This window comes from Monopterus albus, unplaced genomic scaffold (assembly GCF_001952655.1).
Source record: "Monopterus albus unplaced genomic scaffold, M_albus_1.0 scaffold51.1, whole genome shotgun sequence".
Taxonomy (NCBI): Eukaryota; Metazoa; Chordata; class Actinopteri; order Synbranchiformes; family Synbranchidae; genus Monopterus; species Monopterus albus.
Window position 1 is genome coordinate 6,986,626 of NW_018127931.1, and position 23,907 is coordinate 7,010,532.

A 23,907-nucleotide genomic window follows, 5' to 3' on the forward strand; every position below is an offset into this window, starting at 1 on the left:
CAAGAGCCACTAGAGATGGACTGAAATGTGACTGCCTTGTGGGTAGTTTGAGATTCATTAGTAAATAATCTATTCAAGCAGCCTGTACAGGGTCTGCACTGTGATATTAGCATCTGAAGTAACATCACATGGAAATCAGCTTGACTTCTTACTGTTATTGTGCATGGTACAGGAAGTACACTGGCTCCAGTGATTTCAACACAGGTCATACAGAGGGAAGCATGCTGCTGTATGTCTTATATGATCCCTGATCAGTGCAACATCTGAATGATAAGCCAGGGCCATGCAAAGACAAGCCACACTTTTTTGCATGCATAGCTTTATGTTAATTTATGAATGTGCATTAGTTATTAGGTTCACAGTTAAACTGCTAAAAAGCACAGGTTATTTTTCTTCTGCTGTTTTTTTTAGCTGTTATGAATGTACATATACAGTTGGATGCATAAATCTGGTGTTTGGGCACGTGGCCAAATGACTGCTGTGGCTGTTGGATCCATACTTTGATTACCACTGTTAACCACTGCTGATCTTTTTTTTTCTGATTTTAAAGGATTTTATTGTTTATCCTTTTAGTTTTAAAGATGTGTTATATTGCTGCTGTTGTATATACTGTATGTTGTATATACTAAGTATATGATGGTGTTATATTGCTGCTGTTGTATATACTAAGTATATGATATAGATGTGTATGAGAGTCATACCAACTTTTGTTGTATGCAATCTCATCATTGTCCTGTTGTAAAGCTCAGACTCCTTTAAGTTTCAATTTGACTGATTGCCTGATGTCTACATCCACAATTTGCTGATGTTTTAGTGGAATCCACTCTACACTCTAACCCCCACTCTAACCAGCACTTGTTTCCAAAACCACCCTGACTTATTCAAATGTTGCTTTGCAGGCTTTTGACCTTTGCAAGGAGGTTGCAGATTTAGTTTCCTTCTGATGACTCTTCTATATTTGTGCATCATCACTACACAATGGCACCACCACTCCTGCTCCTCTGCAATGATTAAACCTTTTATTTGTTTTCTTTCTTTATTTAGTTTTGCTTTGCTTTGCCCTTCTACCCAGCAAATGTCCAGTCAGATCTGCAAGTTTTCATGATCTTCCAGATCTTGTCATGGCATCCACAGTTCCCCTAACTTTCTTAATTATGTCTCAGACAGTGGAAATTCAGGCAAGAAGTATACTGATAACTTTTCATACACTCACATTTAGTAGGCATCTCTTAGATCATCAGAGAGGAGTATTATTGTTGACTGTTACCACAAGGACTGCAGAGTCAGAATTTCACCTGACAGTTCCTGATGACATTTCCTGTCTGCTATTACTGCTGCAGGGGTTTCATTTATTTCCTTTTATTTCTAAAGTTAACAAAATATGAAATTTGCCGAGGGGTGTCCAATTTATTTCTGAATTTGAGCCACTAATATACATTAGTAATTCATGTGATTTCTGTATTAATCTCATAGTTCTAAGAACTGATTTTAGTGAATATTGTCCTCACATGGTGCACATTCCTAAATTAAATGTTGTTTAAATTGCGCTTGAGCTTTTCAATGTACTTCCAAACTTTAAATTTTAAAACAAACAGAATTCCTCCTAAGAAAAATCTGCTGACAGAGTTCTGTATTGGTATATGGTACAGAACTAGATTTATTCACCATGTTTATCAGTAAAATTTGTTATCAGTCCTCTGTATTAAATTTAAAGCAATGTCCTGGCCTTATTTTAATTGAATGTTCTCCTCGTGTGTTTCTTGTTTTTGTAAAAACTGGTAGCTTCCTACCACTCCGTTTACTTTTAAATTCATATACTGCATATGTGAATATTTGTTAGTGTAAACACCTCTGTATGTATGTAAATGTGTTTTTGTTTACATCTTAGCTTCTATAATTCTTTTATTTTTAGGTGCAATCAAGTGAAATAAAAAAAAATTTCTGAAAAACCTTAAATATTAAAGATGAACATCTTCAATTGACCTGTACATTTGAGACACAACACATTATGCAGTATATAGCATTACCTGTGTATGTATGGCACAGTATATACTGTACTGTATCTGCTGATGAACACCAGCTGCTTATTTTAACCACTGGAAGGCAGACTGAGCAAGTTAATACAGTGCAATTGTCTCTCACATGCTAAGTAACTACCATGTTTGTACAAAATATACATTTACATCTGAAACACAGTGTTAGAAGTGGGGTGTGTTTGTCCTTAAAGCCACTATTTGTGGAATTTTTATTTATTTATTGCATCATTAATAGCATAAGACATTTTCATAGAATAAATTTCCACTTCCAATGAAAACTGACACACTTTGTGTTGCTTTCGGCTGAGACTGTCCTCCTCTAAAAACGACTCAGTGGGTCATTTGTGCCAGCAGGTTATTATCACCAACAGTTATACATTATGGTTTGGCAACCTAGTGATCACAGTAATTATGACAGGAGCAAAGGAGTAAGTTAGGTGAAGTAGTATTTAGACGCAGAGAATCAGGGTGAGGAGGTGACAGTAGTGGATGGCTAGGAGCAAGTAGGGTTTGAGTCCAGTGTATGATGTGAGGCCTTTCACATAGTGTTTACTTCTTAACCTAACCAAAATGTAATGAAGGTTTCATAATTGCAATTGCATGTTTATGGAAGCTTCCCTAATGATGGAGTTACACTATACTTGCTGTCATGTTTATGTTTATGTGATGCATGGATGTTGCTCAAGTCTCTTCTATGGGCTGTCATTTCCCTCACTTGTGTCTTTTCTTAATCCTGCCCATGTAAGATGGAAGGAAGAAATGTAAGGAGAGAGGAATCGAGGAAACACAGTGCTAAAGACCTGAGATGTTCTTTCCTCTATTCCTTCATCTGCAGTATCCATTCACCAACTGATTTCTGATAACGGGGCATGTCGGTACATAAGAAACTTCCACAAAGGATGGACTTGTGTATCCTCACTCAGGGCTGCCCCAGCAGCCTCCTCACTTCTCAGAGCCAATATAAGAGACTTGGAACAGCCTGTCATATTGGAACAACCTCTGAGCTGAGCATGGTTGAGGCCCATAGAACAGTCATATGAGAAGCTCCCTGTGTTGTTGTTAATGTTGGCAGAATTTGTGCAATTCTGCCTGGCAACATAGTGGTGCTATTTCAGGCAATGGAAGGGACAAATGACCTACCTGGGTCATATAGCCTGGAGTGTTTCAGCATTGTTCACCTCAGTGCCTCTGGGTCTGATCTTGTGTTTTTTGATTGTACCACTTGGGGGTGCCAAAGTTGGATGTTTTCATATTCTACACATAGTGAGTTTAAAAATCATTGATGAGTTCTTGAATTTGATTTCTAAAAGGGTTTAGGAACTTTCTCTCTCCCTCTTTTTCCCAAACACACACACATATACAAGCTCATACACAGTCTGATGACAATCAGTGATGGTGACTGGAAATCCTGCAGCACCCTTAAACAAATAACAAAAACAATGATCATCCACCACGCTTCACCCTCCCCACTGTGATAGTGAGCTGCTGTGTTGATGCTGGCATGAGAAGCTTCTTCTCTACAGGTTTTGGCTTTGCCTCTTACAGTTTACTACCCAGCTTGGAGTAACATCTAATGAATTCAGCATCAGAGTTAGACCAATATAACAGTTTGGCAGAGTAGAGGGACATACTGTATATGTGAATGAACTAGGTGAAACCTGCCGTTCACTTTCAGCATTGTGTTTTCTATTTAGCTACTGTATGTTTTCTCAGCAAACGACATCCCAGCACCAGCACAGTGTTGCTGGATGAGTAAATTCCCTGCTTACAGGCAGTAATGCATTCCAGTTTCCCCACAAATAAATAGTTGTGTGTAGCCTGACCTGCAGTTACTGTATTAACTGTAAAACTGTTTCACTACTCTGGGCTTCCCTGGGGAGGTTTAGTGTCCCTTGAAGGCATACGTGTTTCAGAGGGTACTGCATATCCACCTGACAGCCAGAAACATTGGAAATAATTACAGAGGCAACATGTGGATATCTGTGGCCATTATGCACTGCACAAGTCAAAGCAGTGACTGGCTGCATGACTTGCATTAAAATTTTTAAAATAGATTTGGGGTACTTCTGAAGTCTAGGTGCTATGGCATATTTAAAAAAGTGAACTAGGCATTGAGAAATCACGCAGCAGACATCACACACGTTAAACATAAGATATGTTTTAGGTTAAATGTAACTTTACAGCTGCATTAATAAAAGTGGGACACATGACTATGTGTAATGTGAAAGTGGTTGCCAGGACCCCACAGAGAATTATCACCCTGCTGTACCCCCCAGTTCTCCAGGGCATTTTAGAATCTACTAGCACCTTGTTTGGATTTTCTGATTTGTTGTTTTACTGTTTCAACCTTATTCCAGTGGCAGCAGGCAGCTGTTTTTAGTAAAGCTCTGATTGACCATCTGCACACAAGTTGCCTGTTATCAAAACATAGCATAAGGAGATGGCATTATTCTCTTTTTCACTTATTTATGTAAATATTGAGTGTAGTTTATACTTATCTGTGACATTAAAGTCACCTAATGTTCAAATTTCTCTAAATCCATCTTTACAAACAGCCCAGATTCCCCCCATCCTCTGCCAGGCTATATCAGAAATTATTAGCATAAGATCTACACTATATACGAGCACTTACACTGATCAGAATAGGACCTAATGAATAATGCAAGTCCTCCTCCTATTGTCGAGCTTTACCTTGTGTAAAGGCTGCAACTGTAAAAGCAAGACAGAAAATAGAGGTATATGCACCAGAGTCTGATCCTGAATGGGAAGGAGAGGAACCTGCTGTTGCAGACTGGAGACTTCAACTGGATGTTTCAGAATGGTAGGATCATGTTTAAGACAAGACAGATAGCTTAGTATTAGCACAGGACCAGTTGACCAGTGAAACTCTTCTTGTCAGCTCAAAAGTATTCTTCCAAATGGCCTAACTGCCACCTCCTCTCTCTAGTTAAAGCAATTCCAATTGTGGCCACAGAGGCCTCTGTGCAAAAGGGGAAAAAAAAAAAAAAAAAAACTAATGTTTTTTTTTATAACTCCCTACATTTTTATATAACCTGAATGTTAAGCTGCAAGCTAAGCAAAATAGCCCATATGCAACTCTCCCTAGCTTCTTCCTCTAGTCCTTCCTGAGGGATTCCAAAGCATTCCCAGGCCAAATGGGATGTGTAATCCGTCCAGCATGTTCTACGTCTGCCCTGAGTCTCCTCCCAGTTAGACATACCTGAAGCACCTACACAGGTGCATCCTACTCAGATGTCCAGACCACCTCAATTGGTTCCATTCAATGCTTTTGGAAGGGATAAGTCCACAACACTGTTTGAAAGGACTCTCTAAATCTCTCTTTTTTCATTGTTCAAAGCTGCCTCTGTAACTTTTCATGAGTAAAAATGGATGCCACACAATGAATACCTTAGAGGAGAAACTGTGGAGCCACATTAGCATGTGATTTTCAGTGTGCTTCGGTCACAAGTATCTGCATCTTGCTTGAACCTCTATTATGAAAGTTGCTATGTTATAGGATGGTGAATATAAATGTTGACCAATAATTCAGCTCAGCCTTCAAAAATCGACATCAGTTGAACCCTGGTCACTACACACATACAGCAGTAGGAACCTACCATGATACTGTGGAAGTAGGGGTTGAGGGAGGCTTGGCTAAACTATTGATTGAGAAATTTCAATAAAATTTTTGTAACTGTGGATTCATTTTGATCAGTCCGCAAAGGTGTGATTTTTAATGTCTTGTTGACTTGAGACAGACTGCATTCTTGGTGAAGTCTTGCTGTGCAATCCCAAAACTTTAGACTGATTGACTGAATGATGATGTAGGAGTGTGGAGTTTTAGCAGGAGGCGTTCCTCACAGGCAGAAGTCAAAGGTCAGGTCAGATTTGCCCATCTTCTGTCTATACACTGCGTCAAACTTTTCATTCATAGATACTGTGAAAATGTCCTTCCACAGACCCACACGACCTGCAGGGAGGACACAGAGAGAGAGCGTGGACAATTGCAATTTTAAAAAACCTCGAGTCACCTTTTGAAAGTACCTGGTGTCTGTGTATCAACTTATTCAGGACAACTGAAAGAGAAAGTGCCCTGACAGAGTTTAATTTTGCTGTACATCACATAAGATGGGTGGATGATATACATGATGCAGTTGTGATGGTACACACAAACCAGTGTCTGCAGTCCTTCACCTATCAGCAGGGCTGTGTTTAGGCATAGGCAAGCTAGAGAGTCACCTTAGGTGCCATCAACTGAAGGGCACCAAAGAGGAGGAAGTGTTTTTATGCTTCTGCACCGGCAATAGCCATGGCCAAAGAATTACGTTGTCAGGTTGCCCGTTTGCCCGTTTGTCCCATTCTTGTGAACACAATATCTCAGGCTGCATTTTAACAGTTTGTCTATTTGTGTGCATTGTTTTAAACACTTCAAATTGCTTTTGTGTATGAAAATGTGTTACATAAATAAACTTGCATTGCCTTGAGGGAATTTCTTCAAATTCAGCCCAAGTGTCTGCTTAGACTTAAAGATGAATTGATTAGATTTTGTGGTCGAAGGTCAAAGCTCAAGGTGACAGTGACCTTGCATCTGTCCCATTCCTTTGAATATGGTTGGTGGAGTCATGCAACTGCAAATGGATAATTCTAGTTTTTAATTGATTTTAGACACAATCTACTGTGTACCATTCATGTCAATGCACATTGCATTGTTAAGTCTGTTAACCAAACTCCTAACTGGGATAATGTGCATGTACTTTATATGCACATGTGCACCCTCAACTAGAGTTAAGTAGAGGATAACTGGTGAAACAAATAATGATAATAAGTTATAATAAATAGTCATCAGATTAAGCAGGTCTGTGTTTATCTAGAGGCTCGAGATTGGAGCTATTTCAGTTATGTTTGATTATTAAATCCCAGTTGGTAGCTATAAAGCCATGTGTTTTCTCCTGTAAAAGTAAACTCCATACTACTCAAGTCAAACCAAAGACATGTTTGTTCTAAAATTCTGAATCTCTCTCTTTTTTTGAAATACTTGTTGTCTGGTGTTAGGACAGTGACTCATTTACATTCATGGCCAAAAATATCAGCACCCCTACATTTCTGCCAGATGATGCACCAAAAAATTGTTGTAATCACAAACTCTTTGGTATTCTCAAGTTTATTTATTTTGTTTGTACTGGAACAACAAAAAATGCAGAATATAAAAAGCCAAATCTGATACATTCCACACATAACTCCAAAATGGACTGGACAGAATTACTAACACCTTTTCAAAATCATAAGAAATAGTTTTTCACAAGCATGTGATGCTCATTTAATTCGTAATGAAACTCACCTGCAGCAAACAACAGGTGCTGGCAATATAGAAATCACACTTGCAACTAGTTAAAATGTATAAAAGGTGACTCAACCTTTGTGTGGTGTGGACCACACTGAGCATGGAGAAAAGAAAGAGGAGCGAAGAATTGTCTGTTTTTTGTGTCGTTCCAATGCAAAGAAATAAACATGAGAATACCAAAGAATTTGAGATTTCAACAATTTCCTGTGAGAAGTGATGTGTTGTGTGACAGAAATGCAGGGGTGCCAATATTTTTGGCCATGACTGTAAAACCTACACACACTGTCTGCAAGGAAAAGATCAGCTCATCTTTGACATGCTTCAGCTGCAACCTGACGAGGCAGTGACTCACCTGCTGTGGCCTGCGAGAGTCAGATCAGACTTACTGCCAACTGTGTGCTACGCTTATTGCACACCACACACCAGACTTCCATGCAGTAAGAGGAAAAAAAGGTCTGATGGAAAAACTGAAAAAAGGTAACAGAAAAGATAATATATCAAACTCAAAACAAGAACAGTAACATAAACCAAACTCAAAAATCATAACAACTTAGTGAATAAAAAAGTAAAAGAATGGATGAAACACAACGACATGCAATCTGTGGTGTAATGCAACATGGTGGTGTTATAATCATCTTAATCTGAATGTAACAACACTGACATCCATGTACACAAATTAAACATCCAATAATTCATTCAAAGTGTTCAGCAGTAAAAGACACTGTGAAATAAATCATATGAATAAATTGTGTTAATTTAAAAAACAAACCAAGAGTTTGAAACAGAATTGAAGAAAATATTATATAATTATTCTCATTTTCAAAATAAAACGAATTTTTGTAGATTTCATCTTTATTTAATTGTAGATATTTTTACATGAAAATACATGCTTTTTGTTTCATGAAGGTAGTTTTCCCAATAGGTTTTTATTTTTTATTTCAAGTAAAGTTTTATTTCATAATGTCTTTTCATGACTGCTCCCCCACTATAGAAGTAAATCCCCTCCAAAACATTAGAGGGCGCACAAACCACATTTTGAGCACTAATCAGTTTGCGACTCAACATCTGAGAGTGCACAGACACATATTCCACTTTTACAATGGCAGTGGTGGATGTCTTTTTTTAACATGTTTTATTGAACGTATACATAACAAACAAGGCAATATAACATTTTGCTGATATGGTGGTGGCACTGGTGGATGTCAGGCAAGCTCGCATGAACATGTAACTGCCTGAATTTTATGTCATTCAAGGAGATCCTTAAATTATCACGTAACACTTTATTTTGTTTTATTTTGTATATATTTTACATAATCTATATATGTGAGTATTCATTTTATGATTATTTCATTATTTATATATTAAAAGCTGCTATTCAACTTTTTCACCCACTTTGAATATAAAGCAACAAGGAATATAAGGCATGTATTGTTAAGTGTTTTAGTGTTGCGGTTCCATGTGTAACCAGGTGTCATAATGGTCATGTTTCCAAAACCAGCTCAGCTCAATATAGGGCCTATGGGTGTTGTCTGTGTGTATTGAAATGACAAAGCATTCCAGTCAGGCTAAGTGAAAGGGGAAACATCTTATGAAACTGTTGTCAAAACTCTGCTGTCAGTCCCTGTTTGTCTAATCTTGATCTAATTTCAGTATACAGTATAAGGAAGCACACTGTCCGCACACAAACCCCTTGATCCCTACAGCATAATAAGATAATAAGAAGCATGAGTATTTGTCAGACATTCCCAACTTCTCTAGTCCATATGCCAAAGTGTCCTTGAGCAAAACACTGAATCCTAAGTTGCTCCTGGTAGCTGTCCCTCAGGTGTGTGTGTGTGCTTGGCAGTGCAAACAGGGTTAATAGTCTAAAAGTGCTCTAAAAGTGCTTCAGTACAAAGCAAAGTGCTATACAAGTGTACTGTAAGTCTATGTGTTGAAGGAGAAATTTTTCAGTGCTATGAGAATCAACACCACTATAAATACATCTGAGGATGTCTTAAGTAGCTGTGTAAGAAGAAAATAGATAGCTCAGTTCATATCATGGGAACACTGAAGATATTAATTACATTTAGATTCTCTATCATCTTAGTATCCTCATCTGCTTGATATACTGTGTAGCGCTATCTCTGAAATGCACTCAAGACTTTAATCCTATTTGGCATTATCACAATGATCTTTTCACCATCATTTCTAGGAAATGCATTTGTTGCACTATTTCATGGAAAATGTAACTGGACAGTGACCAAGAAACTTTATGTTTCACTTGTAGGGGAACGGCTGTGGCTCAGGAGGTAGAGCGGGTCGTCTCCTAACCAGAGAATTAATGGGTCAATTCCTGCCTTGTCCTTTCAACATATCAAAGTGTCCTCGAGCAATACATTTTGCTGCCAGTGATGACACCAGTGTTTGGGAGTGCAAATGGGTGAATGACTAAGTAGTGTGAAAGTGCTTTGAAAGTGCTTTGAGTGTGCTGTACCCACTCACCCCTGCAGATGGACAGCGCCTCAGAGTTGCAACATTGCTCAATGAGCTGGTTGCAGCTCTCCACCATGCCCTCCACTTGGGCCTTGTCACAGGAAACACCCAGGAACCGGGCTAATTGCTCCACCAACGTCCCCAGATCCTGGAGAGGAGAGGAGAAGAGAGGGATTTATAACCATGGGAAAGCAGTAATCACACACATACAGGGAGAAATCTGCCTCCGTCTTCTTTTCTTAAATAATACCAAGGCAGTGATTCTGTTTTCCTAAATAACATCTACCCACAGCTCTAGAAAACATACTGCGGTCCCCTGTGCTTACGTAACACATTGTATGTGGCATAATGGTGAAAAACACTGGCTGTAGACAACATCTACGGGCAATCACCATCTAGGCTGCAGCCTTAAATTCTAAATCCATTATGTTAATTTCATTTTCATTCAGTGCTTTTTTTTTTTGACCATGTATGACTTTTTGGCCTAAATTAGAAATAAATGTGCCCCCCTTTTGTGTACATTGGCTGACCACTTAATCAGCAGACAGATTTTCATGCAGCTTAGTAAGTGACAATTTGAAATGATCTCTCAGATCCAGTGAGTCAATCTCTGTCAGCACCTGCATCACAGCAGTGGCAATTTATATCAAGGAATGTGTTTTGTTCCTTCAGGTATAAGAAATCTATTGTAAGAAAAGCCTATCTGCAAAACAGAGGACAGGTGTGAGTGTGAGCCCAGTACACATGATAAGACATGATAATGTAAAAGGGGACCTTTGGCAAAGCAAAGATAAAATATTGATTTGGCATATTGAGCTCTTAGACTGGAGAGTTTTACACAACAATGCTCTAAGAAGAGGATGGGAAAGGGGCTTAATCTAGTCATGGTTTCTTGGTCTCTCTCAACAATGCATTGCTACAGTGTGAAGTAAAAACACCACATGAGAAGCTTTTTCCTACTTCTACTAGTCACCCCTATGGGCCAGAGCACTAGAGAGGACCATGAATACTGTATGCACCTCTGTATATTTACTTTCCTGTGGTAAAGAAGACAATGATTTTAATAAATTATGTCAAGATAAGTTAAAAAGTTTCTCACAATTGCAAACATTTTGTTTTTGATTGCATGAAAATTAGCTTGTCTTATTAAGATTAAGAAGTAACTTCCTGTTTGAAACTCAGGTAAAATGAGAACAAAGCTTGATGTATGGTTCTGTGTTAAATCTATGCTGTACCTATGGAGTAGATAACATGTAGCCTTGTATCCTATGCCATAGCCTGAAGTGCACCTCCCAGGAATGTAACTCCATGTTGCGGCAACACAAACAAAACAATTGCGATTGGTTGCATTGCATTTCCTTGTTCATGTCTGTCAGTGGCTGGACAAGCATGGAAAATCCTCCCCCATTCTGCCTCAGTTGGTTCAGTGGTTGTATATTCCATCTCCTCTGATGTCTTCTCTCTTATCCATGCTGCACTAATTTTAGTAAAAGTAACTGCTGTTCAACAATGGAAAGCAGTTTTAATGTTTAAAAGATTTCCCTTGAATATTCAGAATTGCATTTCAGATATCTAAAATGGCATTCTGACCGGATGAAATGACAATTTCTACAGTCAATTTGATAAATTAAGATACAGTTGAAGTCAGAAGTTTACAGACTCATTTTGGCAAGTTGGTGAGCACATGTACTTTATGCAGGACATAAGTAATTTTTCCAACAGTTTTTTAAAGATAGATCATTTCACTTATAATTCACTATATCACAATTCCAGTGGGTCAGAAGTTTACATACACTCAGTTGACTGTGCCTTTAAACAGCTTGGAAAATTCCAGAAAATGTCATAGCTTTAGATGCTTTTGAGAGGCTAAGTGACAACATTTGAGTCAATAGGAGGTGTACCTGTGGATGTATTTTAAGGCCTACCTTCAAACTCAATACCTCTTAGTTTGATATCATGGGAAAATCAAAAGAAATCACTCAAGACCTGTGGAACTCCACAAGTAAATGGTCTTACACTTGTATAGCGCTTTTCTCTGTGATGAAGCACACTCAAATACTTTTACACTATTTTCCATTCATCCATTTGCACACAAAAGCATTTGACTCTCACATGCTGATGACTCAGCCACCAGGAGCAACTTAGGGTTCAGTGTCTTGCCCAAGGACATTTTGAGCCATGGCTGCCCATCTTTTGGGGCAATTTCCAACTGAAGGTACCACGTTCATCTGTACAAACAATACTACGCAAGTATAAACACCGTGAGATAAAACAGCCTTCATACCACTCAGGAAGGAGACATGCTCTGTCTCCTAGAGATGAACGTACTTTGGTCCAGAAAGTACAAATCAATCCCAGAACAACAGCAAAGGACCTTGTGGAGACTCTGGAGGAAACAGATACCAAAGTATCTATGTCCACAGTGTAACGAGTCCGATATCGACATTACCTTAAAGGCTGCTCAGCAAGGAAGATGCCACTGCTCCAAAACCACCATAAGAAAGGCAGACTACGGTTTACAGCTGCACACGGGGACAAAGATCTCACTTTTTGGAGAAATGTCCTCTGGTCTGATGAAACATAAATTGAACCGTTTCCTCATAATGACCATCGTTATGTCTGGAGGAAAAAGGGGGATGTTTGCAAGCTGAAGAACACCATCCCAACCTTGAAGCACGGGGGACAGCATCCTGTTGTGGGGGTGCTTTGCTGCACGAGGGACTGGGGAACTTCACAAAATAGAAGGCATCATGAGTAAGGAGGATAATGTTAATATACTGAAGCAGCATCTCAGGACATCAACCAGGAAGTTAAAGTGCCGATGGCATGCTCATTTTGCTCATTTCCAGCCATTTAATGTTTAATTTGACTGATATCTCTCTTATCATTGTGATTTATGAAGCACCATGAGTGTTGGCTCTGTATCCACCTCTCATAATACATTCATTAAGAATAAAGACTAACATCACACCCGAAAGCTGCACAGAGCATACACAGTCACCAGTGTCAGCACAGGAGCTCCGCCAAAAATGTTTATCTGAATTACACCAAATAGTATGAGGAGTCAAACCCTCACAGAGGCGAAACTAAGTAACTAGCAGACAGAGACTAAAAAAGACACAGGAGACAGTGATGATGTTACCTTGTACATGTCTTCATATTTCAAGAACAGGACATTAGAGTCCATACGATGCTCCCAAAATTCCTGAACGTGTTCAAACCAGGATCCATATCCCACTTAAAGAGAGAGAGAGAGTGAGCAAGAAATATACCTGCATGAACAATGGCCTGTAGACAGAGACAAACTACTACAGGAGTTGAGTGAACTAGACCACATGGAAGTTCTGAGTGTTCTAGCCCTCTAGTAACCTGCAGTACATACTTACACTTGTCATTCATGAAGCGCCGGCAAAACTCCTGGAAGGTTCCCCGGTAGCTCATGGTCCTGAGAGAGCGGTGGAACTGATAGTAGGACACCACCAGGTCCTTAGGGTTCCGAGCCATGTAGATCACCTAGAGAACCACAGCAGTACTCACTATAAATTGTTAAAGTACAATCAAGTAGAATTTATAAATTCTAGACTCAGTGTCCTTCCACTGTTAGCTGAAATACAAGCTCACCTAACAAATTTGGCTAACTTATTAGTTACTATGGCTAGTACTACTGAGTGAAAAGCTTACTTTTTAGAGATGTTTTCTTTTTGTCCCAATAGCAAGGATTTAGTGTGTTAGAGAAGTTTGAATGATGCTGTGCCTCAGAAGGTGTGGAAGTGTACATTAGACCAAATTCACTTATATTCTGTAAACACCAGACACAGGTTTCTACAGTTTAAAGTTATACAGGTTCAATTATTCAAGAGTCACGTTACACAAATTTTATCCTTCAGTGTCTCAATTTTGTGATAGATGCAAAACCAAATAAAGAACAACTTGAATGCCTCCTCTACAAGAACTTGAGATAAGATAAATAAGGGTTGACTTTTGGTTTTTCAATACCTGCCTTGCACTGCATATTGATGTAGAGATGACCTGGTTTTGCTTGTTACTATAAACAAAGGTAGTATTACTTGATCTTTCTGCTCTTGCTTCTTGATCTATATTTAACTTTGGTAAAGGGTACTTAGTTGCTACAATGTTATTTTGTATCACATGTGTTTCTGTTGGTTGCCTTGACCACATGTGAAAAGAAAGTGTTGGTTGCCTTGACCACATGTGAAAAAGGATTTTAAAAAAAAACAATTACAAAGAAAAAATGATGCTGTACATCTGTATGAATATGACTGGGTGCTGCTAGTCAACTGGTAGCCAAACAGCTAACAAATGAGCAAGTCCTGCTGATGTAAGATGCAAGGAAAACATGAGGAGGAAGGACTTGAGGAAACATGGCATTAGCAACATGAATTGTCCTTTCCTCAGATCCTTCATCTGAAGCATCCAATCACCATCTGATTTCTGTTGGTTCATAAAAAACTCTGTGAGGAAAATATAGCTAAAATTTACCTGACAACTTAAAAGTTTGTATCTTAATGCAATCAAAAATCATGGCTATGTATATAGTCTCAGTGGTTAACCTTGGCCTCTCCACTGTGCATGGCTGTAGGAAGGAATCGATAGGGAAGATGGCTTTTGATCAGACGAGGGGACGTCAGTTCCTGTGGAAAAACAAAGGAAGTCATTATTTCAATCTGTACTCTGACATTCTCTTATCAGTCAGAAATGGTCTGGTGCCACCAGATATGTTTTATCTGCTTAAAAAACACTTGCAAAATCTATACCTCCATATCCTGTAAACGGTGATAATGTTTGTGTGTGCTTGCCCTGTTTAAGTGTTTGTCAGCAGGATATCTCAAATTAGGTGGCTGGATTTCCATATCAACAATAACTACAAATGGAAACAAAGATGTCATTCTACATTCTAAAAGTAGACTTGCAGTGAGTTCTTGTTCACTTTGAGAATTTGTTGATGTTGGCTCTGAATCTGTCTTATACAATGAATTTGTCTTCCTTGTTTTCTACTACATCATAGCATGCAGATAAGTTCTGGCTAATAATTGTCACATGCATTTGGGGGTTATACAAATTTTGAAACAGATAGCCAGGCTGAGTATTAATGGGGGTATATGGTCTGTCTCCCCTGTAATGCAACATCAACTTCACACCACCACTTTGTGATGTAGGCTTTCTGTTATAAATATGTAAGCATACGAATATACTGTATTGCCAAATATTATCTAAGAATTTGACTTCAATGGCCCCCGATGTGCACAACAATATAAAAACAGAATTAAACCAAAACCACAAGTAAAATAAAATGAAGGCAAAAATGTACACACATACATATGTGTACATGTTAAAAGCTGCTGTAGCTACATCTGTACATTATTGCACACTGATGTGTACAGTGTCCTGCAATACCCCTAAACATAGACTAACCGTTCATAAATGTGATGGCCCAGGGGAAAAAACTGCCTCTGTGTCTAGATATATTAGGGTATATTGACCTGTAGCACCGTCCAGAGGGGAGAAGTTCAAACAATTTGTGACCAGGATGTGAGGGGTCTTGCTTACTGTCTGTACTGTCTGATCCACTGACAGGTGCAGGCAGGCACAGTGAGCTGGGTCAGTTTGGAGTCGAGGATGTCCGGGATGAGGGTGCTGAACATCGAGATGAAGTCCACAAAGAGCACTCATGCATACTAGGTCCCTGGGGAGTTGAGCTGTTGCAGGATGTAATGCAGAGTCATGTTGAGTGCATCATCCACTGACCTGTTCACCCAGTAGGCAAACTGCAGGGGGTCCAGCAGGGGGTTTATGATCTCCTTCAAATGGGCCAACACCAGTCTTTCAAAACACTTCATGACTACAGATGTCAGAGTGACAGGTCTGTAGTCATTCAATTCCTTGATGGAGGGTTTCTTGGGAACTGGGATGATGGTGGAACAATTAAAACAGGACGGAACTACATAAAAGCTCCAGTGATCTATTGAAGATCTGCATGAAAATAGGAGCCAACTGGTTGGCACAGACTTTCAGGCAGGAGTAGGTCACTGTTTGGGCCTGGTGCCTTTCTGATCTTTTGTTTTTTAAAAGGGCTACGCAAATATTTTTTACAGACCCTCAGAGGTGGGGACCAAGGGGAAGAGAAGTGGTCCTGGAGGAAGCAGCTATTGGTTGCCAGTCAAAGATGAGGTGAGAGAGGGGGTGCCAGGGGGTGGTGGTCTCCCGTGTTGTTCTGTAGGCTCCTCCACACTGATGATGGCTCATTGGCCAGACACTGATTTTTTCAGCTTTTCAGAGTAGCTCCTCTTTGGTACTCTGATCTCCTTTGTCAGTGTGTTTCTAGCCTGGTTATACAGGGACCTGTCCCCACTCCCATAAGCTTCCTCTTTGGTATGACAGTGCTGTTTGAGCTTTACTGTGAACCAAGGTTTATTGTTATTGCATGTGCAGAGAGTCTTGGGCACATACATGTCCTCACACAAGCTGATATATGTCACCATGTCAGTATACTCATCCAGGTCTGTACTGTAGCTGCAGCCTCAAAAACACCCCAGTCTGTACAGTGAAAGCAGGCTTGTAGCTCTGACTTTGCCTCTTCAGTCCATCTTCTTACCATATGCAGGTCTGAGTATCTGTCTGTAAGTGGGAATGAGGTGGATCATGCAATGGTCCGAAAGCCAAAGGGCTGCATGGGGAACAGACCGATAGGTGTCCTTAATTACAGTATAGCAATGGTCCACTCTGTTTTTATCCATGGTGGGACAACTGACACGTCTGTATTTGGGCAATTCATGGATAATGTTTGCTCCATTAAAATCCCCCAAAATAATGAACAGGGAATCTGGGTGTTTCTGTTCTATATTTATTATCTGGTTGGCTAGGAGCTGCAACACACTTTTGATGCAGGCTTGTGGCAAAATATAAATTACAATTTGGTTTACAATGAATGAATAATGTCTCTAAGTCCATATTACAAGTTCTCTCCAGCACTATGACATCCCTACACCAACCTCCATTAATATAGAAACAGATCCCTCCTCCTCTCTTTCCAGATAATTCCTTCACATGGTCCACTCTGTAGATCTAAAATCCTGGCAGCCAAACAGCCTCATCAAGGATTGAGTCATTAAGCCACGTTTCCACAAAGCATAACACAGCAGAACGTGAAAAGTCAGAGTTAGTCCGATTGATGAGCAGCAGTTCGTCCATTTTGTTAGCTAGGGAATGATTTGCTAAATGTATGGCCGGGAGTGATGTTCAGTAAGCCTGCCATCATAGCCTTTCAAGGGCACTGGCCCTCTTCCCCCTCTTGCATCTCCTCCAAGTCCCAAGAAGAGTTGCTGCTCCACCAGCTAAATTGTCCAAACTGCTTCCACTATAGGTGAAAACTTGAGAAAAAATGTCCAGACTGAGCTGTTGGATGTTCAGAAGCTCATTCCTAATGAAGGTAATCCTGGCATGGTTGCAGAATAACAACAAGCACAACAAAAGCACATGGGAACACACGACTGAGGCAGCCCTAGTCAGCTGATGATAGCCTCTCATCTAGGATTTTTTTTCAGACTTTGGAAAGTTCTCACCACGTCACAAAGGACATAAACAAATATTTCCCCATTATAAGTATTTGACCTTTAAGTGTAGAATCCGTGTTAGTGAGACATTAAAGGCATTAGTTGAGTCACAGCTTTTTATTCCCACAAAACATTACATTCTGGATGATTAAAGTCTTTAAGGAAACAGGAGCTGAGCTAAACAACTTCTAGATTAACACTAGCTTTTCAGGAAACAACAACCCTTTTCCTATGCATTTTAAGGAGCCTCAACCATTGTCAGAGTGCACATATGGAGGCCTTATGAATAACAGTACAATATAATTTGCCTAAAAAGGCTTACACCAATTACACGTTTGCTTTTGCACCACCAGGAATAGACTGGAATAGTCAGTCACTTCTATTCTTGTTTATACCATGTCAGCCTCTAGGGGGACACTGCTGCCACTGTTAACTGTTCAGATGTAGGTTTGCACCTTTTGTTTAAATAAATCTAAACAGAGAGTTTGATTCTGTATGTGGTAAGACTTCCTCTGTTGTCTTTCAGCTAAAGGATAGACCCTAGCTTATGGTATATAAACTACAGAGCAGTACCAGCATCCTTATGGTTCATATCTATACAAGCTGTTGGTTTGTCAACAAGTATACCCACAACAACTGGGATATGCATATGAGTCATGTATTATTTACCAGATAACAAATCTTAATCTAAACCCTGCCCCCAATGCAAATCTCAGGTCAAGCACTGAATTAATTCTACCTACATATAAGATACTGTACCTGTATGATATCCAGACCAGGTTGAGGGTACTCTAAGACAGGCAACTGTTCATCGATGTTCATAAGACCAATCTCATCTGGGTCTGCTCCCTGGCTCACTAAATATACAACCTCTTGAAGTAGACTGGTGCCTATGAGGAAAGAGGAAAGGGTCAGAGTACAATCAAGAAATTGGCATAGCAGGAAGAGAACAAAGAAAATGGATGTTGGGTACACAGTAGATGAACAGCACAACCCTGACCGAATATTACAGCAGTCTTTTTACTTTAGAGTAACTTAGGTGGTCACACAAAAGCCAAGTGTTATTTGTGGTTCTTTGTGAGTTTCAGTTTCACTTTAGTTGATTTCAGTCTTTAAAACAAACAAACAAATAAAGCAAAACAAAGGTCAAACTGCAAAATTATATACATATTATATACATATTCATATGCAAAATATATTTAGAGTAGAATAGAATAGAATAGAACTTTATTGTCATTGCACAACAAAGTACAACATTGCACAAGAAAGTACAACGAAACTGTGAATGCATCCCAACAACAATTCACAATACAAGATAAACAAGAGCACAAGAAATAAAAATAAATTAAAATACCCACATGTCCAAATACACAGTTTAGAAAACAATACAATATTTACAAAATATCTACACATTTAATGCCAACTGTATGCCTTTACCATATAAAATGCACAATGAAATTGCACAGTAATATTGCACATCTGAAAGAGGTAGTGTTGTTTAATGTTTATTTGTAATTCGAATGGCCCAGGGGAAGAAGCTGTTAGTTAGTCTGGTGGTATGGGATTTTATTGACCTGAAGCGCTGTCCAGACGGCAGCAGGTCAAAAAGATGATGAGCAGGGTGTGAGGGGTCTCCTGTGATGGCCTTGATTCTGCTGAGACAGCGGGACCTAGCTATGTTGTCCAGGGAGGGCAAAGGACAGCCGGTGATTTTTTGTGCTGTATTCATCACCCTCTGTACAGTTTTCCTGTCCTCAACTGTGGAGCCCGCATACCACACACCCAAACAGTGCATGAAAACGCTCTGCACAGAGGCATGATAGAAAGCCAGCAACAACCTCTCATCCGAGTTGTTTTTCCTGAGGACCCGCAAGTAATGCAGCTGCTGCTGAGCTCACTATAGCCTTGATGTTAGGGGACCCGGAGATGTCAGCTGAGATCTGGATGCCAAGGAATCTGATGGTGGAGACAGATTCCACACACTCTCCATTTATGATGATCGGAGCATGGTCCATGTTTCCTGAAGTCCATAATCAGTTCTTTAGTTTTACGGACGTTCTGTGAACACCAGACAGACAGGTTCTCTACCTCAGCCCTGTATGCCGTCTCATCCCCACCGGAGATGAGACCAACCACTGTAGTCTCATCTGCAAACTTAGTGATAGTGTTTGTTGTGTGGGATGGTGTGCAGTCATAAGTGTACAGGGCGTACAGCAGGGGGCTCAGGACACAGCCCTGAGGGGAACCAGTGCTGAGTGTGAGAGTAGGGGAGTAGTGGGGGCCGAGTCTGACAGACTGTGGTCTGTTTGTGAGGAAGTGCTTGATCCAGGTACAGGTGGATCCTTTGCTGGTGATTTGGATATATTTGATTTAATATGACTGATGTGCTTTTTCCAGCATAATTTATGATGAAGTAACACCCAAAACCTTTATTTCATAAACCCTTTATATTTCTACATTATTTATAATTATGTTCCCATCTATGCTAATCACATTTCCAAAAACTATGAAGTGTTATGGTTCAGCTTCATTTCCTGTTCTAAGAGCTTTTATTTTGTTAGACTTCCTGCCCTGTTTCTCACCTGCCCCAACTCTACCTCAGTACACAATCACCGTTCTTTGTTTTCACCTGCTGCTCATCATCTCCTGGTCTACAGCCCATACATACCTCCTCCTTTCCCTCAGTCTCTTGCTGGTGTATTGATGAAGTTTGACGTTGTTAGTGACATTCATAAGACTGTGTGGATCTTCTTCAGTCCTGTGTCTGCTACTCACCTGTGTTCCATTGTTCACATTTGCATTTGCCTACCACCTTCAGGAGGTCCTGCCCACCTGACTCATCTGAGTGCTCCGGCACCACAGCTATACTTTTGTTCTCTGTACTCTTATCAGTTAATAAAGACTTTTTAGGGTTTTCTGCCTAGTCCTGGTCTGCATTTTGGGTCCTAACCAGTATGCAACATAATAAACTTTGTTTTACTCAAATTTATGGACAGCTTATATCAAACTATTTCTTAATTAATTCCATTTCTGTTTCAACTATTCTCAGAATACCATTTACATTATTTTCAGAACAAACAGTTTGTATCAGCTGCAAATAAAATACTTTCTAAGCATTTCTGTGCTTACTGTACTGTGCTCTGAATCCAGAGTTGATCAGTTGATCATTCACCACCCCAGGGTGCTTCACTGGCTGGCTGGCTAATTGTAGATTTCCAGCTGCTCCATTCATGCCATGTTAGACCCAGCTAGGTAAAACAGCGAGTCCCTGTACATGAACATTCCCAGACATGCAGTAACCTCAGGCCCTGTATTTTTCTCCATATCCTCTGGTCACAATGCAAGTAGTAGGAGGTAAAATATATCCAGAAAACCATGTGTAGTCAAAAAAAATCTCGCTTTTAATATGGTACCGGTGGATGTCAGGCAGGCTCACATGAACGCACAACTGCCTGGAGGTGCAACTGCCTGGAGATTATAACCATTCAAGGAAATCCATAAACTACTGCATAAGACTATACATAGTTGGAAAAAAAAGTCTTGCCAGCAAGAGTTTCTCAGTTAAACAGAACTGTGTCTGCATAGAAGTACAAAAACATAGGTACACCTCTTTTTTGAGCTTTCAGTCACATTTAAGATGATAATTCATTGTTGTAACTTTGTAGATAAGTCAGAAAAGTGTGCCATGGGCACTTTAATGCTGCTCTAATTAAAATATTTATTTTTTCAAATTATTATTATTACAAATGATTTAGTATAATATTAAAGAGTTCACTTTTGCCTAAAGATCCATGAGAATTATCACCCAACTCTACAGTTACTCTACTGGGTCTTTAGGATGTATTTTCTTGCAGCTTCTTAAATGTCCTGTTCCTACCAGCAGTCATTTATCAAATAAAAATACCAAGCAATGCCAGCATTAGAATCTTTCTCATCATAATACTGTTATTTGTTGCCATGCCAATGCTTCCTGCTGTGTCGCTCTGACTTGTTTTGATCTAAAGATATGCTTGAATGTGCCAATTCAATCTGACAATTTATACACTTCTTGTGTAAAAGCATTGCAATAAAATAACAAAATGAAGGCTGGAGGCTGCTGTCAGATCACACCCTGTGAAACCTGAAGAAAACAGCTTCATCAAAAAGAGAGAAAAGCCTTTTGTCACTCAGGTTTTGTCATTTCTTAAATATACTATCAATCTGAGAGCTTTCCAGTGTTGTGTTTAAATAGAAAATGTGAAAAGGCCCTTGCCTAAAGAGAGAAATGTGTATTTGTATGGCTGACCACATGCTGGCTGAGGAACCAAGTGAATAGTGTAATAAAGGATATCTGAAGACATGAGCGCAGGACATGCTATAAATAAAGCTATAAATCCATTATGGAATACCTCCTCACACCAAGTTGGACTAATTGTATGCTATATGTCCCCTTCTAATTCAGCCAAGTAACCCTAGTCATTGACTATGTATATGACAATTCAACACTTCTCATCCAGTGTTGATTACAGTGAAAATGGGGAGATAATGTGCCCATTGTCATTCTTTTGATGGTAAATCAAAATGACAGAATTACCATCAAATATGCCATTTTGATTTACCAATCAAACAATCATTACCAATTTGATCATACATCTGCTGCAGAGTTATAATCAAGTCTCCATTGTATTCTTTTTTCCAGCCATTTAATGTTTAATCTTGGGTATGTCTAGATTATCTTGGCACCCCTCATAACTCCAAATAGTTTTTTCAGAATAATAAAACCAAAAAGCGGAGGTGTGCTGCTTATGAGTGATGTCTAAACAGCCAGAAATGCAATGCCATCATAAACTATAGAGCAACCCCACAGTTCTCACCCTGCTGAATATTTCTAATGCTATTGGCCAAGACAGGCACTTGTGAGCCAATGGCATTATAGCTCTGCAGCATCCCAGCCATGTGGCCTACCATGTGCTTTCTTTTCCTCTGTACCAGCAGACACACCACCACAGAGCAAGGAGAGGGAAGCAGTGTTGTTAAATTATTTTATTTATAGCTTGGTGGACATGCATCTCTTCATTTATGTCTTTTGAAAAGTGATCAGCACAGGACATATTTATTTCTATCCACAGAGGTCCTCTAAAAGACAAACATAAAGATCACTGGGGTTTAAAAGGTTTACGAGGGGCAAAATGGGGACATTTATGTGGTGTGCAGAAAACTACAGAGAAACAGAGGAGAGGGCAGTTACATGGTGACTTGGAAGCCAGAAAGAACACCATGTTCAGATCAGGCACACACTGTTTTTGTCATTTAATGTGAGGCAACATTTCAGTTCCTGCTGTGACAAACTTATGAAAGCAAGTGTTCCTTGTAGCTGGGCACACACAGATATATTTGATACCTTTAGCCCTAGTGACCTTAACAGATGTCATTGATTCTGGGGCAGAAAAAACAGCTTTGATATCAGACCATCAATCCCTGGAAATGTCTGAATTTATTTATTCATTTTTAAGTAATATGTGGGATTAGGTGTGTGACTACTCTGGCTGTGAAACAGGCCCTGATGTTGGTTAATTATCCAATTACTTATTTAATTAAAACCACAGTATACTCTTTGCAGATTTATAATTCTCAAATCAGATAGGATGTTTATAATGTTACAGCAAAGTGTCAAACAAAACCATACTAAAATATTAACAGTTAATACCAAACCTTATTACAAATAATATTATATAACCTTAACCCCAAAACACCAGGCTAGTATCTCTTATTAAACAACCTTGCAGTAAATGAGTTTCATTTAGTATCAACATTCATCTCCCTTATGTAGCAAAACAAAGCTCACCATAATCCATTATAAGTGACTCCTCCCACAGGCTGCCAAACATGTTAGCAAACATCTGTCTATTCACACATCCAGCAGTTACACAGCAACATCATCATTCATTTGGAGAGGTGGTTGTGTCCATCTAATATATTATCCATCCATCTAATAAAATTATTAAAATGTTCTGCTATATTCATCAGATGTGCCCATGCAGGCTGCAAAATCAAAACAGTGAGCTAAAAGAAGCTACAGTGCTCTGTAAAGCTGACTTGGCAATAATTATCTGTGCATTTGTCATGAGTGACATTTAATTTTTGCCACAGCACCTTACACATAATCATTTGGTCATTTGATATAAATAATACAAACTTTGTAGTGGCTGCACTGCTCTAACCAAATGCTTTGTCTAGTCATATCTTGATTTGATTTTGATTTGATTTGATTTATTCTTTCAAGCATGTAAAGACAGTTGATATGACAACACACATAATTTTACACATATCCAACAAATGCTAATCCAATATCAATTTGCTTATACCTAGTACATGCTTGAATGGAGTAGGAAGAAGTCAGACTTACCCAGTCCTACCCCATGACATCATCTTACCATCATTGGTTTGCAAGCAGTAAATAATTCTCTTCTACACCACACAAGTAATATACTAAAGAATTATTACA

At 39.3% G+C, this 23,907-nt stretch overlaps 1 protein-coding gene across 2 annotated transcripts in view; it reads right to left on the reverse strand.

Annotated features, from left to right (window-relative positions):
• Positions 1 to 651: 651 nt before the first annotated feature.
• The window catches only part of sult4a1 (sulfotransferase family 4A, member 1), a 27,919-nt gene continuing 4,663 nt past the window's right edge, over positions 652 to 23,907 (reverse strand). The window contains exons 2-8 of one of the 2 annotated variants that reach the window (XR_002275059.1): positions 18,183 to 18,313; positions 14,424 to 14,504; positions 13,239 to 13,365; positions 12,995 to 13,089; positions 9,862 to 10,000; positions 7,730 to 7,844; positions 5,924 to 6,006 (exon numbers count right to left, since the gene is read on the reverse strand). Coding sequence is in view for 1 of the 2 variants with exons in the window: in XM_020601339.1 (XP_020456995.1) it covers positions 5,894 to 6,006; positions 9,862 to 10,000; positions 12,995 to 13,089; positions 13,239 to 13,365; positions 14,424 to 14,504; positions 18,183 to 18,313 (686 nt within the window). In the remaining variant the exon portion in view is untranslated. Of the gene's footprint in view, positions 6,007 to 7,729; positions 7,845 to 9,861; positions 10,001 to 12,994; positions 13,090 to 13,238; positions 13,366 to 14,423; positions 14,505 to 18,182; positions 18,314 to 23,907 lie in introns of both variants that reach the window. The other variant, XM_020601339.1, reaches the window with a different exon arrangement.